We start from the raw sequence: 21028 nt of genomic DNA on the forward strand, positions 1-21028 counted from the left end.
GGCAGCGTAGGCAGATACACTCTGAGTGGACGTCAAAGAGTTCAAAAGAAGTTTTGCCATGAAAGCAGAAGGCTGAGATGAATGTGTCTGGTTTTCCATGATTCTCGTGATTCTCAGGATTCTCATAGCAAGACAGCCTCCCCCCACCCCGCCCCAATCACTTGTCACTTGTCTTCTTGTCCTCATGTGGCATGGTTGGTGCCCAATCTTTTCTCAGGAGGAAACGTTGGGCATTTCCTTTAGAATATGGCTGCCGTACACGGTTGCACTGTTGAAAGCCAGTGCTTTGTGCAGAGGCATCCGGACTTCTTTTTTTTTTTTTTTTTAGAAAAAGACTATTCAGTGGAAATAGATAGACATCCAGCTCCTGGTGGCAGTAAGACTCTGATGTGACTAGAAACACTTAATGATGGCTGCCAATTCTGTACTTTTTTAGTATTTGTGCTGTCTGTCAACCTCTCGATCCTCAACTGACAAACTGGCTTTCGACGTGGGCTTGCAAGAGGACACCACGGGTGAGTGCCTTGTGCGTGGAGAGCCAGGGCAACGTGATTGGAAATACGTTAAAGGAGTGGTTTTGTTTATGCCCTTACTGGAGTTTGAACTCAGGACATGTGTGCTATCCTGAGGCTGGTGGTCTACCACTCGAGCCACAGCTCCATTCACAGCTCATTGTTTGCTGGTTTATTGGAGATAAGAGTGTCACGGGCTTTTCTGCCTAGGCTGGCTTTGAACTGCAATCCTCAGATCTCAGCTTCCTGGGTAGTTAGGGTTATAGGTGTGAGGTACCAGTACCTGGCATCATTTTCATATTTTTTGAAGTACAAATGTATATAGTAGTGTTTGTTTTTAGAGAACCAAAGTAGAAGTGTAAAAACATTGTGTTCTTGGTTTTCTGAAGAACAATTACTTTAGGGACTGCTGGACACACTGACTATGCAATCTTTTATCTTTTACAGTCTTTTACAAACCATAAATGCTTGGTTCTCTTAAGGAAAGTGATTGGATTGCTCATTTATACAATCATATATTCATACGGGAATGGCTAAAATATACTAGCAAGGGGCTGGGAAAACCTTGGTGGACCAAAACTCTTGGCAACTCTCTTGTTGTGGAACTTCATTCTGGCATTGAGGAAATAGTCAAGAAAAAGAATTCACTTCGGAAAAATGCGAAAGCTGGTGACGGGGAGAGAACGAACATTTCTAGAGCACGGCCTGTGCCATAGAATCATCGTCAAAGCAAATAGATGGCAAGCTTACGTATCCTTGTGTGTGTGTGTGTCTCTGTCTCCTGTGACTCCTCAGGGGAAGCCTGCTGGTGGACCATTCACCCGGCCTCCAAGCAGCGATCCGAAGGAGAGAAAGTGCGGGTGGGAGATGACCTCATTTTGGTCAGCGTGTCCTCGGAGAGGTACTTGGTAAGTGTGGTTAAGTGACACCGTGGGTGTGGGGCTGCCGTGAATGACAAGGCAGTGATATGATCCATCTGAGGCTCCTGCTAAAAGCGGAATTTGAGTCTAGAGAAGCCAAGCTTGTAACATGCCTGGTCACAGAAAGACGATTGCCAGGCTGCGGCATCACCAATCACCAATCACCAATCAAGGCATTCGTTGTGGAGGAATAATTTGTGACATTTTCCAACAGATGAAGCCCATTTGTGTGTCCCTTGTTTATTCGTATGTTTATCAGGAGAAAAACTTGATGCCTGGGGTGTAATATGACTTATTTACTTGTGTTCCCTGTCTCCAGATGATAATTTATTTTGAATGCTCTATCTTGAGGGCCCAAGTGCCTGACATTTAGTGAGAGATAAATAAACGAGTGAATAATTGCATCAGATAAGGGTTGAATTTAGAGATTCTTTAAAACACTGGGACAATGGGATCCTCTGGCAGTCTGAAAAAGCATTTTGACTTCACCATTATCATGATTAAAAATGCATAATAAAGTAAATACATAACATTCCAAAGGAAATGGAAAGTATTGAAATACAACTTCGTGGGCCTCAGATTGGGAACTCCTGTCCTGTGAGTCTATTACAGCCAGCTGCCCGCCCGTGGGTGATGAGGTTTGTGATGTTTGTCTTCACGCTGGAAGCCCCACCAGGTTGGTTTACCAAGCCCGTAGTGTGCTTTAAAGATGCACATTAACACGGTCCCACGTTGATTATCATTGATTATATATACCCACGTCCAACGTGTGCACGGGTGGATCTGGAGACGGCATATTCCTCACAGAGGCCCAGGTCAGGGGATCCCAGGAAACCCTCCAGCTCGGGCTGTCGGAAGTCCCACCTCTCCTGTGGAATGGCCGTCGGGCAGGCCTCAAGGCCCAGGACCCGGGACTGTGACCCAGGAAAGTGATTCTAGCTGGATTCGTGAACTCTGTTCCAGCTGTATTTGGGGACACAAGTGCTCTTAGAATTCTTGCCCCATTTTTTTTTTAAATTACAGCTCATGAAACATCTTAAACGTATGGACCTGCAGTGTGTTGTTCCTGTGTTTTATCTTCTCCCCCAGACAGGAGAATTGCTCCCTTACTACTTACCCCACTATGGTTCAGTGACACCATCATGAATCAACTAAGGGTTATCTACTTACTGCGATATCAAATGAGGTTTTACTTGACTTCAGAGTGAGATTAAAGGAAAGCCTTAGGGTTTTGAATTCTCTTCAGATAACTGTGTGTGTGTGTGTGTGTGTGTGTGTGTGTGTGTGTGTGTGTGTGGTGGGGGCGGGGAGGGGGACATGAAGTCAGGGCCTGGGCTCTGTCCATGTGCTTTTTTTGTGCAAGGCTAGCACTCTACCACTTGAATCACAGCTCTACTTCCATCTTTTTGGTGCTCCATTGGAGACAAGAGTCTCGCTGGTTTTGAACTAGGATCCTTAGATCTCAGCCTGATGACTAGCTGCGGTTAGAGACATGAGCCACCAATGCTGGGCTGCAGAACCGGGTTCCAAGATGTATCTGATAGGGTGAAAGTCATTAGGTGCCCAGGCTGCCAGCGGCCCTCGGTGGGCACTGCCGAGACACTGCAGGGCTACTGGTGTTATCCTCGGCAAACGCTCAGACAGGTATAGTTCAGAAAATTTAAAGGTAGCCAAGGAGGGATTAGTAAAATAATGGCGGTATCTTTTTTTCTGTATTCATAATTTTGTTTTCAGTTTACCTATCTATTTGTCTACATTTTTTCTGCCCATGCTTGAACTCAGGGCCTATGCACTATCCTTTAGCTTTTATGTTCAAGGTTATCACTTGAGCCACAACTCTGCGTCCAGCATTTTGCTTTTTAGCTATAGATGAGAGTTTTTATGTAGAACTTGTCTGCCCAAATTGGCATATATGCCATCCTCAAATGTCATTCTCTGAACAGGCATGAGCCACCATGCCCAGCCTTAGTTAACATTTAATAAATAATACCTTTATACCTGACGTGTGTCAAATATTATATTATTTGAATACATTTCTATTTTTTTTTTTAACAAGGACAACCTGAAATCTTGAGTTATAGAGATGTAATGCCCTAATGTTAGGCAGCTATTAGGAAATATTGCCATCTACTGGCTAGGATGTCAAATTGCAGTGAACAGTTTCTGTAAAGGACTTCATAAAAAGAAGACCAGGGCTCAGTAAAAACCATGTCTTTTGTGGTCAACAGTCATGATCATTTCAAGTGCCACCTTTCTGTGACATTTTTTTCCCCATCAACATGCCTTAAGACAAAAAAATCATCTTTTTTGGCAAATAAGAGTGTTGGGTTTGCCAGGCGTGCTTGCCCAGCGGGACTCGGCAGCCACGCCTCCCTTGCCTGTTCGCAGCACTTGTCCTACGGCGTCACCGGCAGCTTGCACGTGGACGCAGCCTTCCAGCAGACCCTCTGGAGCGTGGCCCCCATCAGCTCGGGGAGCGAGGCAGCCCAAGGTAAAACCCTCCCCTCCGTGCGCACGCCATGACTCTCTTTGGAATTGTTCCAGTGAACTGCTTGCCAGTGAGCCGTCTTCTGTCGCCCAAATTCCCTGTGGCAGCATGGAAGGATGGTGCTCACCTCCCAAGGGTTGTTTTGCTCTCATTTCTCAGCCTCTGGGAATGTTCAGTTAGGCCGGTGAAAGTCCGCACAGTTCATCAGCAGACTTGAGCTCGATGGCTGGCTTTCCAGGGTGGAATCTGCATTCCTCTCACTTGGACAGGATCACGTTGTGTATGTGTGTGCATGCACGTGTGTGCACATGTGTGTGTCTCGTGGTGGGGTTTGTGTGGCTGTGTATGGAAGCAGGTGCTTGGACGGTGCGGTTGGCTTGACCCTGGCATCTTTGATCCTTGCAGGGTATCTGATTGGCGGTGACGTCCTCCGGTTGCTTCATGGCCACATGGACGAGTGCCTCACCGTCCCTTCCGGGGGACATGGAGAAGAGCAGAGGAGGTGGGTACTCTGCGCTGGCCTTGGTGTGCCCTGATGGAACTTTCCTTCACGAAGAACTTGTCTGTCAGGGCGCTGTCATCACAGAAGGCACACTGGGGCAGCGTGATCCGTTGCTTGGTTTCTTAAGAAGAGTTACTCCCTCCCCCCGCCCCCAGCTGTTTTTCTTGCTGGGTATTTTTAAATCACTAGATTCCATTCAGAAGCCTTGCGGCAAATGAAAGGAGCGGGCGGAGGGAACACATCAACTTTAGCTGCTTGAAATGTCATGAAGGCTTCATTAGTGTCGGTGAATTTCCCCCTCCGACGCTTCATTTCAAACCCAGCCTGAGGAGCAGAGTTGTGGAATGGTGTAAAATGTTGGGACCCTTTTCACTTAGCTCCCCAGTGCTGGCAGGGGACGAAATCGGCCACGTCTCACTATAGTACCTCTCCCGTTAATGGCACTGCACAAAGGTGAACATTGTCTGCCTCTACCTGGAAAAGAAAAAACTACCCTATGTTAAAACTGTAAAAATGCCGGTGGTGATTTGCATGCAACTGCCGTGTCACGAGCAACTCTGGGGACACAGCGAGGTGGGCACAGCCATGGGAGATGGCAGTGCGCAAAGGCTCTGTCGGCGTGGTTTGTGATGTTTTACCGGCGTTTCTCATAACATTAGTGTGGCTACCTGGGTAGCTTGTCTAATAGATATTGCTGGCTGTGATTCGGGAAGGAGACATAGGAGAGCGTTGAGGAAATGAATAGCCATTGAAGTAGCTCATGTGGGGCCAGGCACCCTGGAGCCTGGTCTCAGGACTTGGCTCTGGCCAGGCAGGCCTATCTGTTGTGCTCATGCGCAGAATGCAGAGCCTGGAGAAATTTCCAGAGCTAAAAATGCTGCTTTCCACGGGGAAGGGATGGGAGAGTGTGGGGTGAGCGGGTGGAGTGGGGGGTGGGAGGTGTGGGTGCAGGCTGGCGCGGTGGCTCGGGTGGAGAGGAAGGAGGTGACAGGAGGGTGTGTGGGCAGGTTGGCATTGTGTTCAGGGATGCAGAGGCCCTGGGAGGAGAGCCGCTGTGGGCAGTGCAGCACGGCCAGCTGCAGAGCCAGGGCGGCCCTGGGCACAGAAAGGAGCAGAGCCTGGTTCATCCCAGGGCAGCGTCTTCCGCTGCAGGCCCAGGCTGGAACCCAGGCTTCCCTGGAGGGCTTCTGGCTCTTGCCGCCTAGCGGTAGCCATCGTGGTTGGGCATGCTGGGCCGTGGGCTAGATCAGCTTCAGGCTCCCACAGGCGACTGCGTTGCTTTCGGCTTTTCACACTGCGTGAAGTACAGCTGAGTCCTCACCTTCTGGCTTGTGGGGTGTCGTTCAGAGCGCAGTGCAGAGTAGAGCCAGCAGCGAGTGTGTAATGGCAATGGAATGGTTGCAGTGGTTGCTGGTGCCATCGCCGCCCCTTTGAGCCCCAGCAGGCCTCGTGGAGCTGGAACGGGTGGGAAAGATTTCGGGATGTGGGCCTATGTGTGGAGCGCGGGAGGCCCGGGGAGATCCCAGACAGCCTGGAGCCTGCTGGCTTTATTGCGGAGAAAGCCAGGGGGGATTTCAAAGATATTTGCAGCCTGCACATGGCCCAGACTGCTCCTCACCGCACCCCTGCTAGGCCTGCCAACCCCAGGCCCGTCGTGGTGGAACGCTGACCGCCACTCTCGTCCAGTCCAGTGTGTATCCAGCCGAACCTCCTGGGAGTGTTTTTCAAGGTTCTGGTGGCAGTGAGAACATCTGTCTGTATTCCCTTTTATAGTATGTCCACTTCCTGAAATGAGATTAAAGTGGATGGCAGACCATGGCCTGGGGGAGAAGCTGCGTCAGGCATAGACTGGCGGGAGCCTCCAGAAGAGCGCGGAGAAAAGAAGGATTCCATTTGTCTTGATTACATACTGGGATTCGGGGATCATTTGCATAAAAATGATAAGAATAATTCTTTAAAATTTTAACTTATAATTCTTTTAAATCTTAACATATGGAGTACTTTATTTTTCTGACTTAATTTTTCTGGCTCTTTTTTTTAATGTTTTTGTTTTTGGTGCCAGTCCTGGGGCTTGGAGTGAGGGTAATGTCTGTCTCTGAGCTTTCTGCCACAGTCTACCTCCAGCTTCTATTATTTATTTATTTATTTATTAAGGTGGTTAAGAGATTGGAGGCAAGAGTCTCACAGCCTGATCCTTACATCTTAGCCTCTTGAGTAGCCATGAAAGAGCCACTGAGCCTGGCTGACACAGAATTTTAAACATTTTGCTATTTTCTTACTCTAAACCATTGCTTGTGTCTTAAGGAACTACAGAAGTAAAAGGCCGCTGGGCCTGTAGGTGGTGAGTTGCTCATTGAGATCAGCCTGTTTATGGGAGGAATGGATAAAGATGTCACTATGAAAGAAAGATGCCTCCATGTATACATGTATATACATATATCAACCATATAAAGTGTATTTAATTATATAATTATTTAATATAAATTAATTATTTATAATGTTACCATCATGAATGAATGAATATATGCCATTGATTTGAAAGCTGTAGAGGTTGCAGGGAAATCTGTCCAAGTTTCTTTTACCTCAAACTCTGCTGGAATTTTGATCGTTCTACCCTGTGATTAAAATGGAATCCAATCAGCTCTACGAGCTGCCGGTGACATTGTCTTGTGAGAAGTATAGGCATGCTTTGCTCGATGATGCTCTGGTCCACTGTCCTGAGCGAGTCGACTGACAGGTGCTGAAGGTGCCTAGTGAGGATTGTTGTTATGGAAACTGTTCCTCGGAGACGAGCTGGGTAATTTGAGATACCAACAGGTCTGCGCCTAACTTCCTCTCCACAGTGGGGTGTGCCTACCTGTGTGGCAGCCACCTATATGTCCTCGCAAAGAATGGTAGACAGACCCTTGGAATGCACTTAAGTAGAAGTGATTGGAGGAGAGGGAGACATTCTCCTCACACTCCCTGCCCCATCTGGGAGATGATCCCGGCTGAATTCTGATAGGCCTGTGAAGTATAACAGCAGTATAACAGTGTTCTTTTAAGTTTCTTGAGATTTTTTTTTTTTGTGGAGGAGGTTTAAGTAAGAAACTTGGGTACTGCAACTTGTCTAGCAGCAGAGAAAGTCAGGAATGTATCAGATGCAACATGGTATTTTAAAAAATAGATTCTCAGCCAGGTCTGGCAGTGCATGGAGGCAGAGGCAGGGGGATAATGGCTTTGAATGCAGCCTAGACTGCATGGCTAGAGCTTGTCATAAACACAAACAAACCAACTTTTGCCCCAGAGGGTTTTTGGGGGGTGGAGTGGGTTTGGTTGTAGGGTCTGAAGTCAGGGTCTGGGTGCTGCCCCTGAGCTCTTTTTCTCAAGGCTAGCCCTCTGGCACTCTGAGCCACAGCATCATTTCTGGTTTTTGAGGAGTTAATTGGAGGGAAGAGTCTCAAGGCGACTGACCCACTGAGGCTGGCTTTGAACCACGACCCTCAGATCTGAGCCTCCTGAGTAGTTAGGATGGCAGGCGTGAGCCGCTCGCGCCAGTCTCCTAGACGCTTTTGATGATAGTTTTTTTCCTCTCATGCATGATGTACTGTATGTGGATATTTTCTGTTATGGTAAAATGTCAACAAGCATATTTCTCTATGTGCAGACACACCATTATTTACAGATGAAACATACCATCTGAATCAAGTGTGTGATACCATTAAGGTAAAACATTTAGTTATATATAAATTAATTTTTGTGATTCCTATGGCCTCATAGGTTCATGTGTGCAGCTTCATTTAAAAGCTGTGCAGGTCATAGGAAGACATCCCATGTCATTTTTCAAGAAGATTATACTTTAATTGGGATGTGTGATAATAAAAACGTGTGTGTGTGTGTGTGTGTGTGAGAGAGAGAGGGGGGGGAGGGGTGGGTACAGAATGAACTTTCTCCTCCTCCTTGCCTGGTGTTGCTCTTGGCAAGGACCTGCTCTCGTTGTCTCGTTCGTCTCAAGTGCAGGGTAATGAAGCCGTCTTGCCTGACCATATCTGGGAATAAAAGCTCTGTTGACTTTCCCGAACGTGACTTAGCCGGCAAAAGCAGACTGTGAGTCTGTGTGACCATCCTTTTACCTCCATGCCCCTTTCTATCTTACGATGACTTAAGGAGCTGTGATTGTAAACCATTGCGAAGTCAGGAGATGGGCCTGCTGGAAGAATGAATTCACTGCTTCTCAGTCTGGCACGGAGAGAGACACCGTTTATTCATGAGGACAAAGACCTTTTACAGACCAGATGTACCCTTGGCCACGACCCAAAGGAGACTTGAGAGCACCTCTCTCGTTCCTCCTCTCCTTTGCTGTGGAGGGGGCGCGGTGAGGGCTGCCTGGGTTCTTTATCTTTACAAGTGAATGTCCAGGTTTTGAAATCGCCCTTGCTAGCCTTCAAAGACCAACTGACGTTCTCTGTGTGGCTCTACCTCTAGGCCACGTGTGCTCTTCCATTGATCTCTTTGTCTGTACTCCTGTCAGTGCCACACCGTCTTCACGAGTGTTGGTCCATAGCAAGCAGTATTTCCCCTGATTAAGAATCAGCTGCTGTTAGCTCTTCAAATTAGATTTTTTTTCTTCAGCACTGTATAGACCATTCTGGGGTTTGCACCCCCTACCCCTCAGGAACTTGACAGCCATTGATTGAAGTCCACAAAATAATTGCAGGAGTTTGACTGAGGTTGCTTTAAAAGTGTGAGCCAAGTTAGTTAGTGTATTGAGTTATGCCCTTTATGCACATGGGATGTCTGTCCATTCATTTATCTCTTCTTTGCTTTCTCTCAGGGGAGTTTTAATATTGTTCACCATGTAGATCTTATACATGCTTTTCGTTAGACTTATGCACCAGTATTTCAGTTTTTGATGCTGAGATGATTAATCCTAATTCCTTAATTTTTTACCCCCTCCCTGGAAATCAGAAAGCATTTGATTTTTCTATAGTAGCGGTATCAGATAATGGACAGTTGGTTTTAGGAGTTTGTAGTTGTTACTGTCGATCTTAAGGGCATGAAGGATTGACACGCTTGTTATTACAAAGACATTTTTGCTGCTTCTATCCTAGCAAGTATACTTGGAATTTTCTTATTACACTAGATTCTTGATTCTGGTATGTGGGATGACTCTCGTCTTTTCCTAATATCCTTGGCTTTGGTGGGAAATCGGGAGGACTTTAGCTGTGTGGTTGTTCTGTTTTGTTTTGGTAGATGTTCTTTATCAAGTATGAGGAAGCTCCTCTCTGGTTGTACTTGGCTGAGGAGTTTTGTATTTAGCACAACCATGTCCAAACATCTTTGGTCCAATGGGTGCATGGCTGATGATATCTCATGCAGTGATTCTTTCAGTGACTAACCTCCTACATGCAAGCATTTCACTGTGGGACATTTTTGGTTTGAAATAAAAAGTAGTGGTGCTTCCTACTAGCTAGATATTTAATAAGCTATCTTATTATTATTTTTTTAAAAAAAGTAGCAACCCCTGATGATTTTTCAGAGGCGATGGGATGTCTGCAGTGCACCAGAAATCACGATGACAAAAATGAAAGCTCTCTAGTGTTATTTCATTGCCCAGATTGACCTCAACTGGATCTCTGGATCTCAGCCTCCTGAGTAGCTGGGATGATAGATGGCTTCAACTTCTTGATTCCTATCCTCCCCTCAGGTGGTGAGCCCCCAGCTGTGGCGTCCCCTGGGGGAAGATGTCGAGTGGCACAGCCTGGTTTTGTGCAGGGGTCTGTTCACAGCGTCTGTTTTTATAAAATTAGCTATGCGTTTTATGATACGTTTCTGTACTTAGAGGCCTCTAATTGGAATTGTGTATCCTATAAAATTTTACGGTGCTGTCAGCCTGTGAGGAGCTTGTAAGGATTTGTGCTTTTATTAGTATGCTAATGTAATCTTTTCTGGGCCTCACATTTTAAAGATGAACTCTCCAAGCTGTCAGAATGCCTGCTTTTTACTGAGAAAACAAGTGGCTCAACAATTGTGATAAGACCCACACTGTATTTTATAGCCCCAGTGTCTAAAATAGCTAGCTCCTTTCATCTTGTTGGACAATATGATAAAAGCTACGAGACGTCAAATTCATGATGTAACGAGAAGAATTTATATTACAGGAAAATAACCTTAGACAACCTCCTTGGGGGAATTTTATGTGGTGTGCTTACAGTATGAGTTCCTTAATGTGACACAGCATATTAAAGCATAGGCTGATGTTTTCCCAGTCTTGCAGAATGAATTCACATAGGTGCATACATTTTTAAAAATTTCCGTTCGGTGAAAATGTAGTCACGTTGACTTTTTCTGACTTATGAATTGGAATTAAAAAAATCTTTTGGTTAAAATAATACCAATGTCCACCATCTTTTTTTTCCCCCTGGTAGTTATAACACCATTGTGGTACACTGCAAAAAAGTTAACATGGTTTATTTATTCATTTATTTTTTTGGTTGTGTGGGTGGTGGTGATATTTGTTTTTTGGGGGAAGGGTAAGCCATTGCAGTTGTGCTGTCCAGTACACCTTGCCTGACTTAGAAAATGGTAACCCTTCTACACCACACTTAAATGGCAATACAACTATGTTTTAAGTCTGTGTTGAATAGGGAGAGCTGCCTGTGTGTCTCTTATTTTCACGTGAGTGAAACCTGTGAGGCTCAAGACGTGGACATCTTTCTGTTTCGACAGAACTGTTCATTACGAAGGCGGAGCTGTATCTGTTCACGCGCGCTCGCTTTGGAGACTAGAGACGCTAAGAGTTGCGTAAGTAGAACTTCGGAGTCCAGCCTGTTGCTTCCTCATTGGCCCATTTCGCTTACTTTGCAGCCAGGTGGTGGGCCCGAGAAATGGCTGCATTTCCTTGTACTGAGAACCTTGAGATGCTTTGTCACTACATCTCATCCCCACTGCGTCTGCGTGCACAGCGAGCTCTTGGGAGAGCCATGCAAGGCGGGGCCGGTTGTCTGCCAGCCTGTTGCTCATGCCCAGTTGGAAATACTCTGAATTTAACCTTGTGAAAAGCCCACATGAAGCAGAGGAAACCCAAATCCCAGAGATAAAAAAAATGCTTTCTATTTACAAATAGCAGAGCAAGAAATATGAGTTGCAAAAAAAGTCACTCCGTATTCATGATAGTGACAAGAATTTATATTCATGTATATTGATGCATACATAGTCCTGAGGAGATCAGAGGCTGTCTGAAGAGGGGCCTTTTAGTTCCTCTAAATAAGTGCTCTCAAATAAATAAAATGATTATTTTGGTATGCTCCCATCCTAGTGCTTGAACTCAGGGCTTAGGGCTCTGACCCTGAATTTCTTTTGCTCAAGGCTAGTGTTTTACCACTTGAACCACAGCTCCACTTCTGGCTTTTTTTGGTAATTGGAGGTAAGCGTCTCTTTTCTGTCCAGGCTGGCTTTGAACCAAGATCCTCAGATCTCAGCCTCCTGAGTAGCTAGAATAACAGGCGTGAGCTACTATATGCAAGCAGTGATGTTTAAAAGGCATAGTTTTAAATGGAATGAAAATATCAGATAGATTTTTTTAATGCTAAGGCGGTTTGATCCTTGTATAAACATCAGTTTTCAACATGTTATTATACTTTAAGGAGGTTATTTTGATATGATTACAGACTCCTTGGTTGGAAAGAAGGACTACTAGAGTAGTTACATTTACAAATTGTGTGAGTGAGTGAGTGAGTGTGTGTGTGTGTGTGTGTGTGTGTGCGTATGCTAGAGAGAGAGAGAGAGCGAGAGAGAGCGAGAGAGCGAGCGAGAGAGAGAGAGAGAGCGAGAGAGAAAGAATCATCTATCTAATGATTGGTAAGTGATTTTATGATATTCAGTTGGTTTGGATGAGAGCATTCTATAGAGTAATTCTGGAAAAACGTTTACATCCTTGAATATGATAGGGTTGACATAGCAGAATGTCAGCATCAGTTTAATTAGATCCACGGAGATTAACTTCTAAAGTGTTGACTACTTAAAATGTTTGCACTCTTCTTTTCAGAATATTCAGCTGATAATGAAAATATGCCCAGTCCATTGACTTACAGATACACTCAGAATGTAAAGCATACCCTGTTCTTATTAATTTTAACTCTCTCATAACAGAATTTTACCCCAAGGTGTGGGATTTTTATTAACTTGCGTTTCTTTTCTTTTCTTGATCATGCTATCCTTAGCAACAAAATGTTTTATCTACATTTTTACATTTTCTTCAGTCTGTTCATTTTTAAGTTCTGGGTTAGTCACATGTTGGTGACTCATGCCTGTCATTCTGGCTGCTTAGTAGGCTGAGATCTGAAGATCTTGGTTCTAAGCCATCCTGGGCAGGAAAGCCCATGAAGAATCTTAGCTCCAGTTACCAAAAAAGCCAGAAGTGGAGCTGTGACTCAAGTGGTAGAGCACTAGAGCTCCAGGACAACGCCAAGGCCCCGAGCTCAAGTCCCAGGACTGGCAGAAAACAAACAACTAAAAAAGAAGCCCCTAGACAATGTTCTCGATGAATTACACTGACGTATATATTTAAAAAATGACCTGACAGTTCCTAGATGCAAATGTGCAGCTGGTGAAATGGCCTCACTGTGAAACCCTTAGATACATAGTGAACCACAAGGCGCCGTGTGGTGGACATGCATCTCTTTGTCAGATGAGAAACAGTGACGTTGCAGTTGCTGTTCACAGGTGGAGCGGGAGCCACGTACGATGGGGCCAGCCGTTCCGACTTCGCCACGTCACCACTGGCAAGTACTTAAGTCTCCTGGAAGACAAGAAGCTGCTGCTCATGGACAAAGAAAAAGCTGATGTGAAATCAACAGCTTTTACCTTCCGGTCTTCCAAGGTAAGGGGTTCTGTTCATTTGGAGTCCCCATTGTATTCCTTGAGGTGTCTGAGTCCCAGCGTCCCATCCATTCCTCTCCAGGAAAATCAATTCCATGAACCACCAAGACCTGCCCAGATATTTCACTGCGTTTATTAGTTCTTCAGTCTTACACATAACCCATCCATCCATCCATCCATCCACCCATCCATCCATCCATCCATCCATCCATCCATCCTTCCATCCATCCATCCATCCATCCATCCATCCATCCATCCATCCATCCTTCCATCCTTCCATCCATCTTTCCATCCTTTCTTCTATCCATCCATCCATCCATCCATCCATCCTTCCATCCATCCATCCTTCCATCCTTCCATCCTTCCATCCATTCTTCCATCCAGCTCCTTCCTCTTTTTCTGGGCATCAGCAAGACCCAATATCTCCCAATGTATGTTTAATGTTTCATGCTTATTCTCACCCACTGTTTCAGGTGGATCTACCCGACTAGCTCCAGAAAATTGCTTTATGACAACTGCATCATTATTGGGTTAACTTTGTGAAAATGGTGAAGTGTGGTCAAATGGTAGGAATGATGCCAAACACTGGCTAGCTCCTCTCTTAGAAAGGCAAAATGCTATGGACCTTTGGATTTCTGAGACTAGTTGATATTTGGAGATAGTTACCTTTGGAATATTACCCAGGGCCTCCCCGCTTTTGATTTTTTATGTTATTTACTTTGTTATTTGGTTATTTTCTTTTGTGCCAGTACTGAGGCTTGAACTCAGTACCAGGGTGTTGTGGTCTGCATTTCTTTTAAGCGTGAGTGACGGGAAATGATAGCAAATGAAGGGAAGAGGGAATGCGACTGGATGGAAGTTTTCATCCAGCAGGCATTCACTCTTTCCCTAAAGGCACTTGGCAGTTACTGGAGAATGCAGGGTCCGAGTAGCTCCTGGACACAGTTGGCAGGAAATTCCATGGTGGAAGTTCTCCTCACCACAGTGATACCCACCACTGGGATCAAAAGCAAACAGCGCAGCTTTACAGTTAACCGTGTGGGACTTCTCAAAACACTCTGTGAGCGCCTAAGTAATTAGACAATAAACTAGTTCTTTTCAGATAAAAGAAAAAAATGTTTTATAGCGGGTCATTGTTTTCTTTTGAAGAGCTAATTCTATGGCTGTGTTTTCCCCTAGAATGCATTTTTTTTTCTAGTGACAGACTTGGTATAAGTAGATTAGTAGTTTCCCTCATTTGATACCATGAAATTGGAATGGTTTATTATCTGTTTTATTGCAGATTCCTAGAATGAGGCTCCAAGTTATTTGCATAATAGTTAATTCAACTTAATTGATAATTGTGTATTTTCTTAGAGGACCTTGACTTGACCTTTCTGTATGGAGAATTTTAACTCTTTTTGACTTGAAGAAGTGTTTCTAAATCACTTTAGAGTCATTCAATATTAGTATAAAATGAAAAGGAAATGAAAAACCTGAAATCTTATAGTTTTTTGCCCTTTAGTATTTTTTTTATATAGCACATATTGTGTAGCTGCAATAAATTTCTGGTAATGAAGACATAGGAGAAATGTAGGATAGTCTGAAGAAGGAAAGCTGATCAAGGAAGAAGGGAATAAGAAGCTATAGCAAGGAGATGCATGAGTTTTCTGTACTGTGGTTTACAGGCTGTTATTTCCAAGGGGAACATTATTCCCTTTCAGAACATAAACATCCACCATTCAAGTTGGAAACTGCAGTAGCAGAAATTGAATCAAAAGGAAATAACCATTAGAGATATCATTGTCATGGTAAAAACCATTAGAGTTTATTTGTGTGCCTATTTTATCCCAGGCTCCTTGCTAAACACTTTAGATGTCATTTAGGCCATGTTTTTCTGATCTCATTACAGCATCATCTCATTTTTTTTGATTTTTCATTGAGGTACTATTGCTAGTTTTATTTAACCATGAGAAAACCAAGGCTTAATACTTCTAATTCACTTGTCAGCATCCTACAGGTAATAAGTAGCAAGGATTGTCATGCAAAATGAATGTTTTTGAATAATCATTTATATCGTTCATCATTAATAATGAGAAAATAAAATAATATTGAGCTTAAATGACTTAATTTTAAGATCTCTGATTTCATATTTGCTATTAAGCAAAAGAAGACTTATAAATTATGGCCAAAATAATGTTGGATGAATGATTCAAGAATATGTTCTGTATCTTGGTAAGTTTCCTGGCTTGGTTTTCAGTAGAGAACAGACTGCAACAGTAGAATCCTTGACCACTGCTATTTTATGGACTTCGGAGGAAGGAAACTTTCACAGCAAGGCAGCCTCTTGTTGATGTAAGCTCGCTTTTATCCTCCCACTCTCAAATTTGAACCTTTGCGGATCTCTTTTTTCTACATAGGAAAAATTAGATGTCGGAGTAAGGAAAGAAGTAGACGGCATGGGGACATCAGAAATAAAATACGGGGACTCTGTCTGCTATATCCAGCATGTGGATACAGGCCTGTGGCTCACCTACCAGTCCGTGGATGCAAAATCTGCAAGAATGGGGTCAGTACAGCGCAAGGTAAGGACATAGACTGGCTCGGGGGGGGGAGGCCACGGTGGGGAGTAAGTCCTACAAACAGGACACTCTACCGCTCAGCCACCTGCCCAAGGTCATGCATGCAATGTGAAGGGTCACTTTCCTCCAGACCATAGTTTAGTATTGTGTCCAGTGGATGCTGTAGGCCACGTTGCATGCCAGTGAATCCAGCCCCTTCTGCCCCATCGTTTTCAATTGCCAACCCTGGAAGAAGTGAGCTCTTAGGTAATCTTCACTCTTCAGCCCTTTCAGTGAGTCCCTTGGTGAAAACATCCCACCACAACAGGCCCTGTGGTTTTATAATTCAGCCATTGTGTGGATGTCGTGCTGCAGGGGAAGTTGGTGGAGGAAGAGCCTCCTTTGTGGGTTCTAGTTTAGTGAGCCTCGCTCCTTTTCCTGCCCTCTCTCCTGGCTTTTATGAAGTCCTTCCCCAACCTCACCTTTCTCACAGGAAGGTGATGTGGGGCTTTTCCTGTCCTCCTTCCATTCCCCTGTCCCTGCTCTTCCCCGTTGCTAGACCAGGCATCCGAGCTCTGTCTTCCCTGTGTGTCACTTGAGACTGATGTTCCCTTCCTGAGAAATCCATGGCCAAGCCATGCCTGTGCTTTGCATGGAATCGTCTCACTGTTTGGAGTAGCCTTGGAAACCTTTGTGCCCACCTAATTTCTACCCACCACGCAGAGATTAAATGTGAAAGACCAATTTAGAAGGCAGTCCAGTCTCAGCAAATCTCCAACCCCCTCCTGGGTTTCTATAATACATTTATATCTAGCTTATAACATTTTATGTACGTTCCTGTGCTTCTTTATTTACCTAGCTACAAGTCTTTCTGTCTCTCCTGATCTGTGAGTTTCCTGAGGGATTACATGGTGATAGGTCATATTTCATGCACAGCATGCCACACAGTGCACAGAGCTAAATAATGAGACACTTTGGGAAAGGTGAGACCTGGATAAGGAAGGCTTTAGTGAAGCAGAAGGTTTTATTTTCAGTAAACTCGTAGCTCATTCAGGGTGCTGAGTCTGTTCAGAGTAACTGGAAGGTTAAGGCTGATGTAGACGGGGTTGAGCTGGAGTGCATCCTGCTGTTTCCTTCTCAGGCATGTGAGTAGAGGTCCAGTTCTCTCGCGAGGCCCTTCTCATTGGAACGAGCTGGCTTCTTGTCTTCTACTTGTTTGACCTGGATTCACTAACCTAGGAAGGCTTTGTGTGCATTCACTGTATAGGAAGTGGTTTCCCTCTCCTGCAGTTGAACCTGGCTTTTGTAAAATTTTCAGAGAATTCAAATACATCCCAGAATCACAAATAAGTACGCAGACCAGTGGATCCTGGGTTACCATCATTCCCCACCGTATGTTAAAACTGCCATTGTCATTGTCACCCTCGCTTCCTTTGTCATGTCCCGGGGGACATGGTTACTAGCTCTTAGTGACTAGAAGTTGTTGTTGGTGGTGGTGGTGGCGATGATGGTGGTGGTGGAGGTGATGGTGGTGATTCTGGTGGTGGTGGTAGAGATGGTGGAGGTGGGTAGTGGAAGTGATGGTGGTGGTGGTGGTGGTGGTAGTGGTAGAGATGGTGATGGAGTTGGAGGTAGAGGTGGAGCTGATGGTGGAGGTGGAGGTGATGGGGATGTGGTGGAGCTGGTGGCGATGGTGGTGTTTCTGGGGTTTGGTCTCCGGGGTCTCTGGGTGTGACACACCCACTCCCCTCCACAGGGGATGGTAACATTTCTCCAGACTTGCTCTGCCTTCCTCCCCACCGCGTCCCTGCTCCCTTTCTCTAGTCATTCTTTTCTTTTCATAACCACACCTTCATATTATCTGATATCTGGACATCCTCTATATGAAACCACACTGCCCAGACTCCTGAGCTGATGGCGTCTTTCACCACATTTCTCCACGTTGTGGGCTCTAGGAGAAGCATCATGAATAATCTGTCCAGTGGGGACAGAAAGGAGACAATGCACAGTTGTGGGGTCCTGGCATGCCCGCTCTCCTCTGCTCACCTAATCCAGGTACCCATCACCAACTGCTTCCAGACCATGCCAGCTGCTGCTGCAGTGTCCTCTGAAGGCTTCCTCTGTGAGTGTGTGTTCGAGTCTGCCGGTTTCTTTCTCAGTAGGGCACGGGTTCCTCTTCTCCATGCCAGGACTCTTGCTTCTCCAGTAATTTTCGCTGCCCTTTTCTTCTGTGAACGCTTTTTGATGTTTTTGAAGTTCTCATTTTTGTTGATATCCTTCTTAGAACATGTCACCCCGCTTCCTTTTGTATTTCAGGTGGCCTTTTTCTCTTTGTGGCAAATTTTTACTCCTTTCTGATGAGAGTTATAAACTCGTGCATCTTAGCAACTGCTGAAGTTTAGTTTCCTACTACTCCCATTTTATTTAGCTTTTTCAAAATGATCAACAATGATTTCTGGATTTTATCTCTTTTAACCTACCATCAAAATAAATGTCATAAGACATCCAGTGTTTGGAGAATCCTGCATGCCTCGGTGAAGGCTGATGGGAGCAGAGTGTATTATTTTTGCCAAGACCTATTAGACTTAATTTATTAATATTTTATGCAGAGTTATGTATATTCATAAAGGAAATCAACTTTATGAGGAGGTGAATTTGAATATCATGCAATTTTTATATGTCATGAAATACCAAGTCTCCTTTGGCCTTTATTCAGTCATTTAAAGATATTAAAACTATTCCTTGCTCAGGGGCTTCATAAAAGAGATGATAACCCATCATTTCCTAAGCCCTGGTCTAACCTAGGCTACTTCAGGACTGCTTGTTCTTTGAGACTTATCACATTTCACCTGTAGAAGCATCTAGGCATATGGTCTTTAAAATATTGAATCTTAAATGATCTTTTCAATATTTTCTGAAGAACTTTCCTAGTTAATATTAATGGGAGACAAATAATAATATGAGGCTTTTAAAATTTTTTCCCTCCTCCTTTTTTTTTTTGCCAGTCCTGGACTTGGGTTCAGGGCCTGAGCACTGTCCTTGGACTTTCTCAAGGCTAGAGCTCTACCACTTGAGCCTCAGCACCACTTCTGGCTTTTTTCTATGTATGTGGCACCAAGGAATTGAACCTGGGTCTTCGTGCATGCTGGCCCCCCTTCTTCCTTTTTATTATTGGAAATGCTACCTTTCTCCCTATTGCTGTTTAGGTGATTCCCAAGGTTTTGGGCTCTGGTGACCTCCTGTCTCCTCCTTCTGGAAGCCAGGACCGTAGCGTGTCCCATGGCATCCAGCTATGTTGATTATTGTTGTCTGCTTGCCTGTGAATCCATCCTTGTCTTCTGGATTATCCATTCTTGCTTGTTGCACGCGTTTGTTTTGGGTTTTTGTCACCGAGTTGTACGTAGCATTCTGTCATTGTAATTAATCCCTTTCCTCTGTGCTTTCTGCTCCCTCTTATTTTAAGCATGGTTTATGAAAGGTTGATCTATTTATCTTCTCATAGAATCAGATTTGGGGTTCATTCATCCTTTCTAGGATTTTATTTCTAGTTGATGAATCTGTCTTTTTATCTTCATTAATTTTGCTTTCCACTTTCTTTGGTGTCCTTTTTTTTCAGTGAGTAATACGCTCCTTTGTTTCAGTCGCTTCTTTCTGGACAAAGGCAAGCAGTGTATAATTTACAAGCACACCGTGTATCTGTGGCTCACTTATTATGGGCTTAGGGTTCCTTCTCATTTGCTTTCTAGACAGTGCCTGCTTTTAGTGTTTACAACTTGATTAGGTGTGCTACGTTATCTCACTCCAAGTGTTGGCAGGAAGGAGGCCAGGTAGCAGTTCTGGCACCTGGCGCATAGCTGGACTCTGCTGTTGCATATCTGTCTGGATGGTGGTGGACAATGGGCAGGGCAGGCAGGACTGGACTAGGCTTTACTGGCTCTCCTCATATCATCTCTTTTGTGCTCTGGATGCTGAGAGCAATCCTCCAAGTCCTTTCCTATCTGAATGCTATACAGGCTTAGAAAGCTCAGAAGTGGGAAGTCGAGCAGAAGAACTAATAGTATGCGTGTATACTTAATATTTAGATGCACTGGTCTCTGATAACTCATGCATATAATCCTAGCAACTCAGGTGGCTGGGATCTAAGGATCTCGGTTCAAAGCTGGCCCGGGCATAAAGTTTGTGAGACTGTTATCTCCAGTTCACCACTAGAAAACAGGAAGTGGCGCTGTGGCTCAACGTGGTAGAGCACTAGCCTTGAGCTGAAAAACTCAGGCACTTGGGCCCAGAGTTCAAGTCCCATAACTGACAAAAAAAAATAGAAACCTGAGAAGTGGTGTGTATAATTTAGTGATCCACTGCATTCCTGTATACTGGGTGTGTTACAATGTAACGTATGTACCTTGTGCCAGTTCCTCCTTGTCCCTGGTCTAAGCCATGGGGGTGGGTGGTTAAAAAGACCCTGCTGCTCCTTTTGCTCAATTTATAATGCCTTTTCCTTTTCATCCTTGGGAACAATCACCTATTATTTACTGTGAACACCACAGCTTTCTGATGGCTTGCTCACTTTTGACTGAGTTTACTGTAAGGTCTGAGCTTTTTGACACCGTGTTGTTCTGTGTGTGGCCATGACTCCTCTGTGTGTGGCTGTGATTCCTCTGTGTGTGTCTGTGACTCCTCCGTTCCGTGTGCAGCCATTACTTCCCTGTTCCGTGTGTGGCTGTGACTCCTCCGTTCCATGTGTGGCCGTGACTCCTCTGTTCCATGTGCGGCCGTGACTCCCCTGTTCTGTGTGCGGCTGTGACTCCTCTGTTCCGTGTGTGGCTGTGACTCCTCTGTTCTGTGTGCGGCTGTGACTCCTCTGTTCCGTGTGTGGCTGTGACTCCTCTGTGTGTGGCTGTGACTCCCCTGTTCCGTGTGTGGCTGTGACTCCTCTGTTCCATGTGTGGCTGTGATTCCTCTGTTCCGTGTGTGGCTGTGATTCCTCTGTTCCGTGTGTGGCTGTGACTCCTCTGTGTGTGGCTGTGACTCCTCTGTTCTGTGTGCGGCTGTGACTCCTCTGTTCCATGTGTGGCTGTGATTCCTCTGTTCCGTGTGTGGCTGTGACTCCTCTGTGTGTGGCTGTGACTCCTCTGTTCCGTGTGCGGCTGTGCCTCCTCTGTTCCATGTGTGGTTGTGATTCCTCTGTTCCATGTGTGGCTGTGATTCCT

The 21028-nt window shown here is 45.0% G+C and overlaps 1 protein-coding gene across 1 annotated transcript in view; it reads left to right on the plus strand.

The window, feature by feature from the left end:
* Ryr2 (ryanodine receptor 2) overlaps positions 1-21028 on the plus strand; it is a 232881-nt gene that overhangs the window by 35979 nt on the left and 175874 nt on the right. Inside the window, exons 6-12 of the mRNA XM_090318697.1 lie at positions 437-515; positions 1308-1420; positions 3821-3923; positions 4326-4422; positions 11131-11205; positions 13126-13282; positions 15681-15845. Of these exons, the coding sequence (XP_090174823.1) occupies positions 437-515; positions 1308-1420; positions 3821-3923; positions 4326-4422; positions 11131-11205; positions 13126-13282; positions 15681-15845 (789 nt within the window). The remainder of the gene's footprint in view (positions 1-436; positions 516-1307; positions 1421-3820; positions 3924-4325; positions 4423-11130; positions 11206-13125; positions 13283-15680; positions 15846-21028) is intronic.

This window comes from Megascapheus bottae, chromosome 26, assembly GCF_031878675.1.
Source record: "Megascapheus bottae isolate mThoBot1 chromosome 26, mThoBot2.hap1, whole genome shotgun sequence".
NCBI lineage: Eukaryota > Metazoa > Chordata > Mammalia > Rodentia > Geomyidae > Megascapheus > Megascapheus bottae.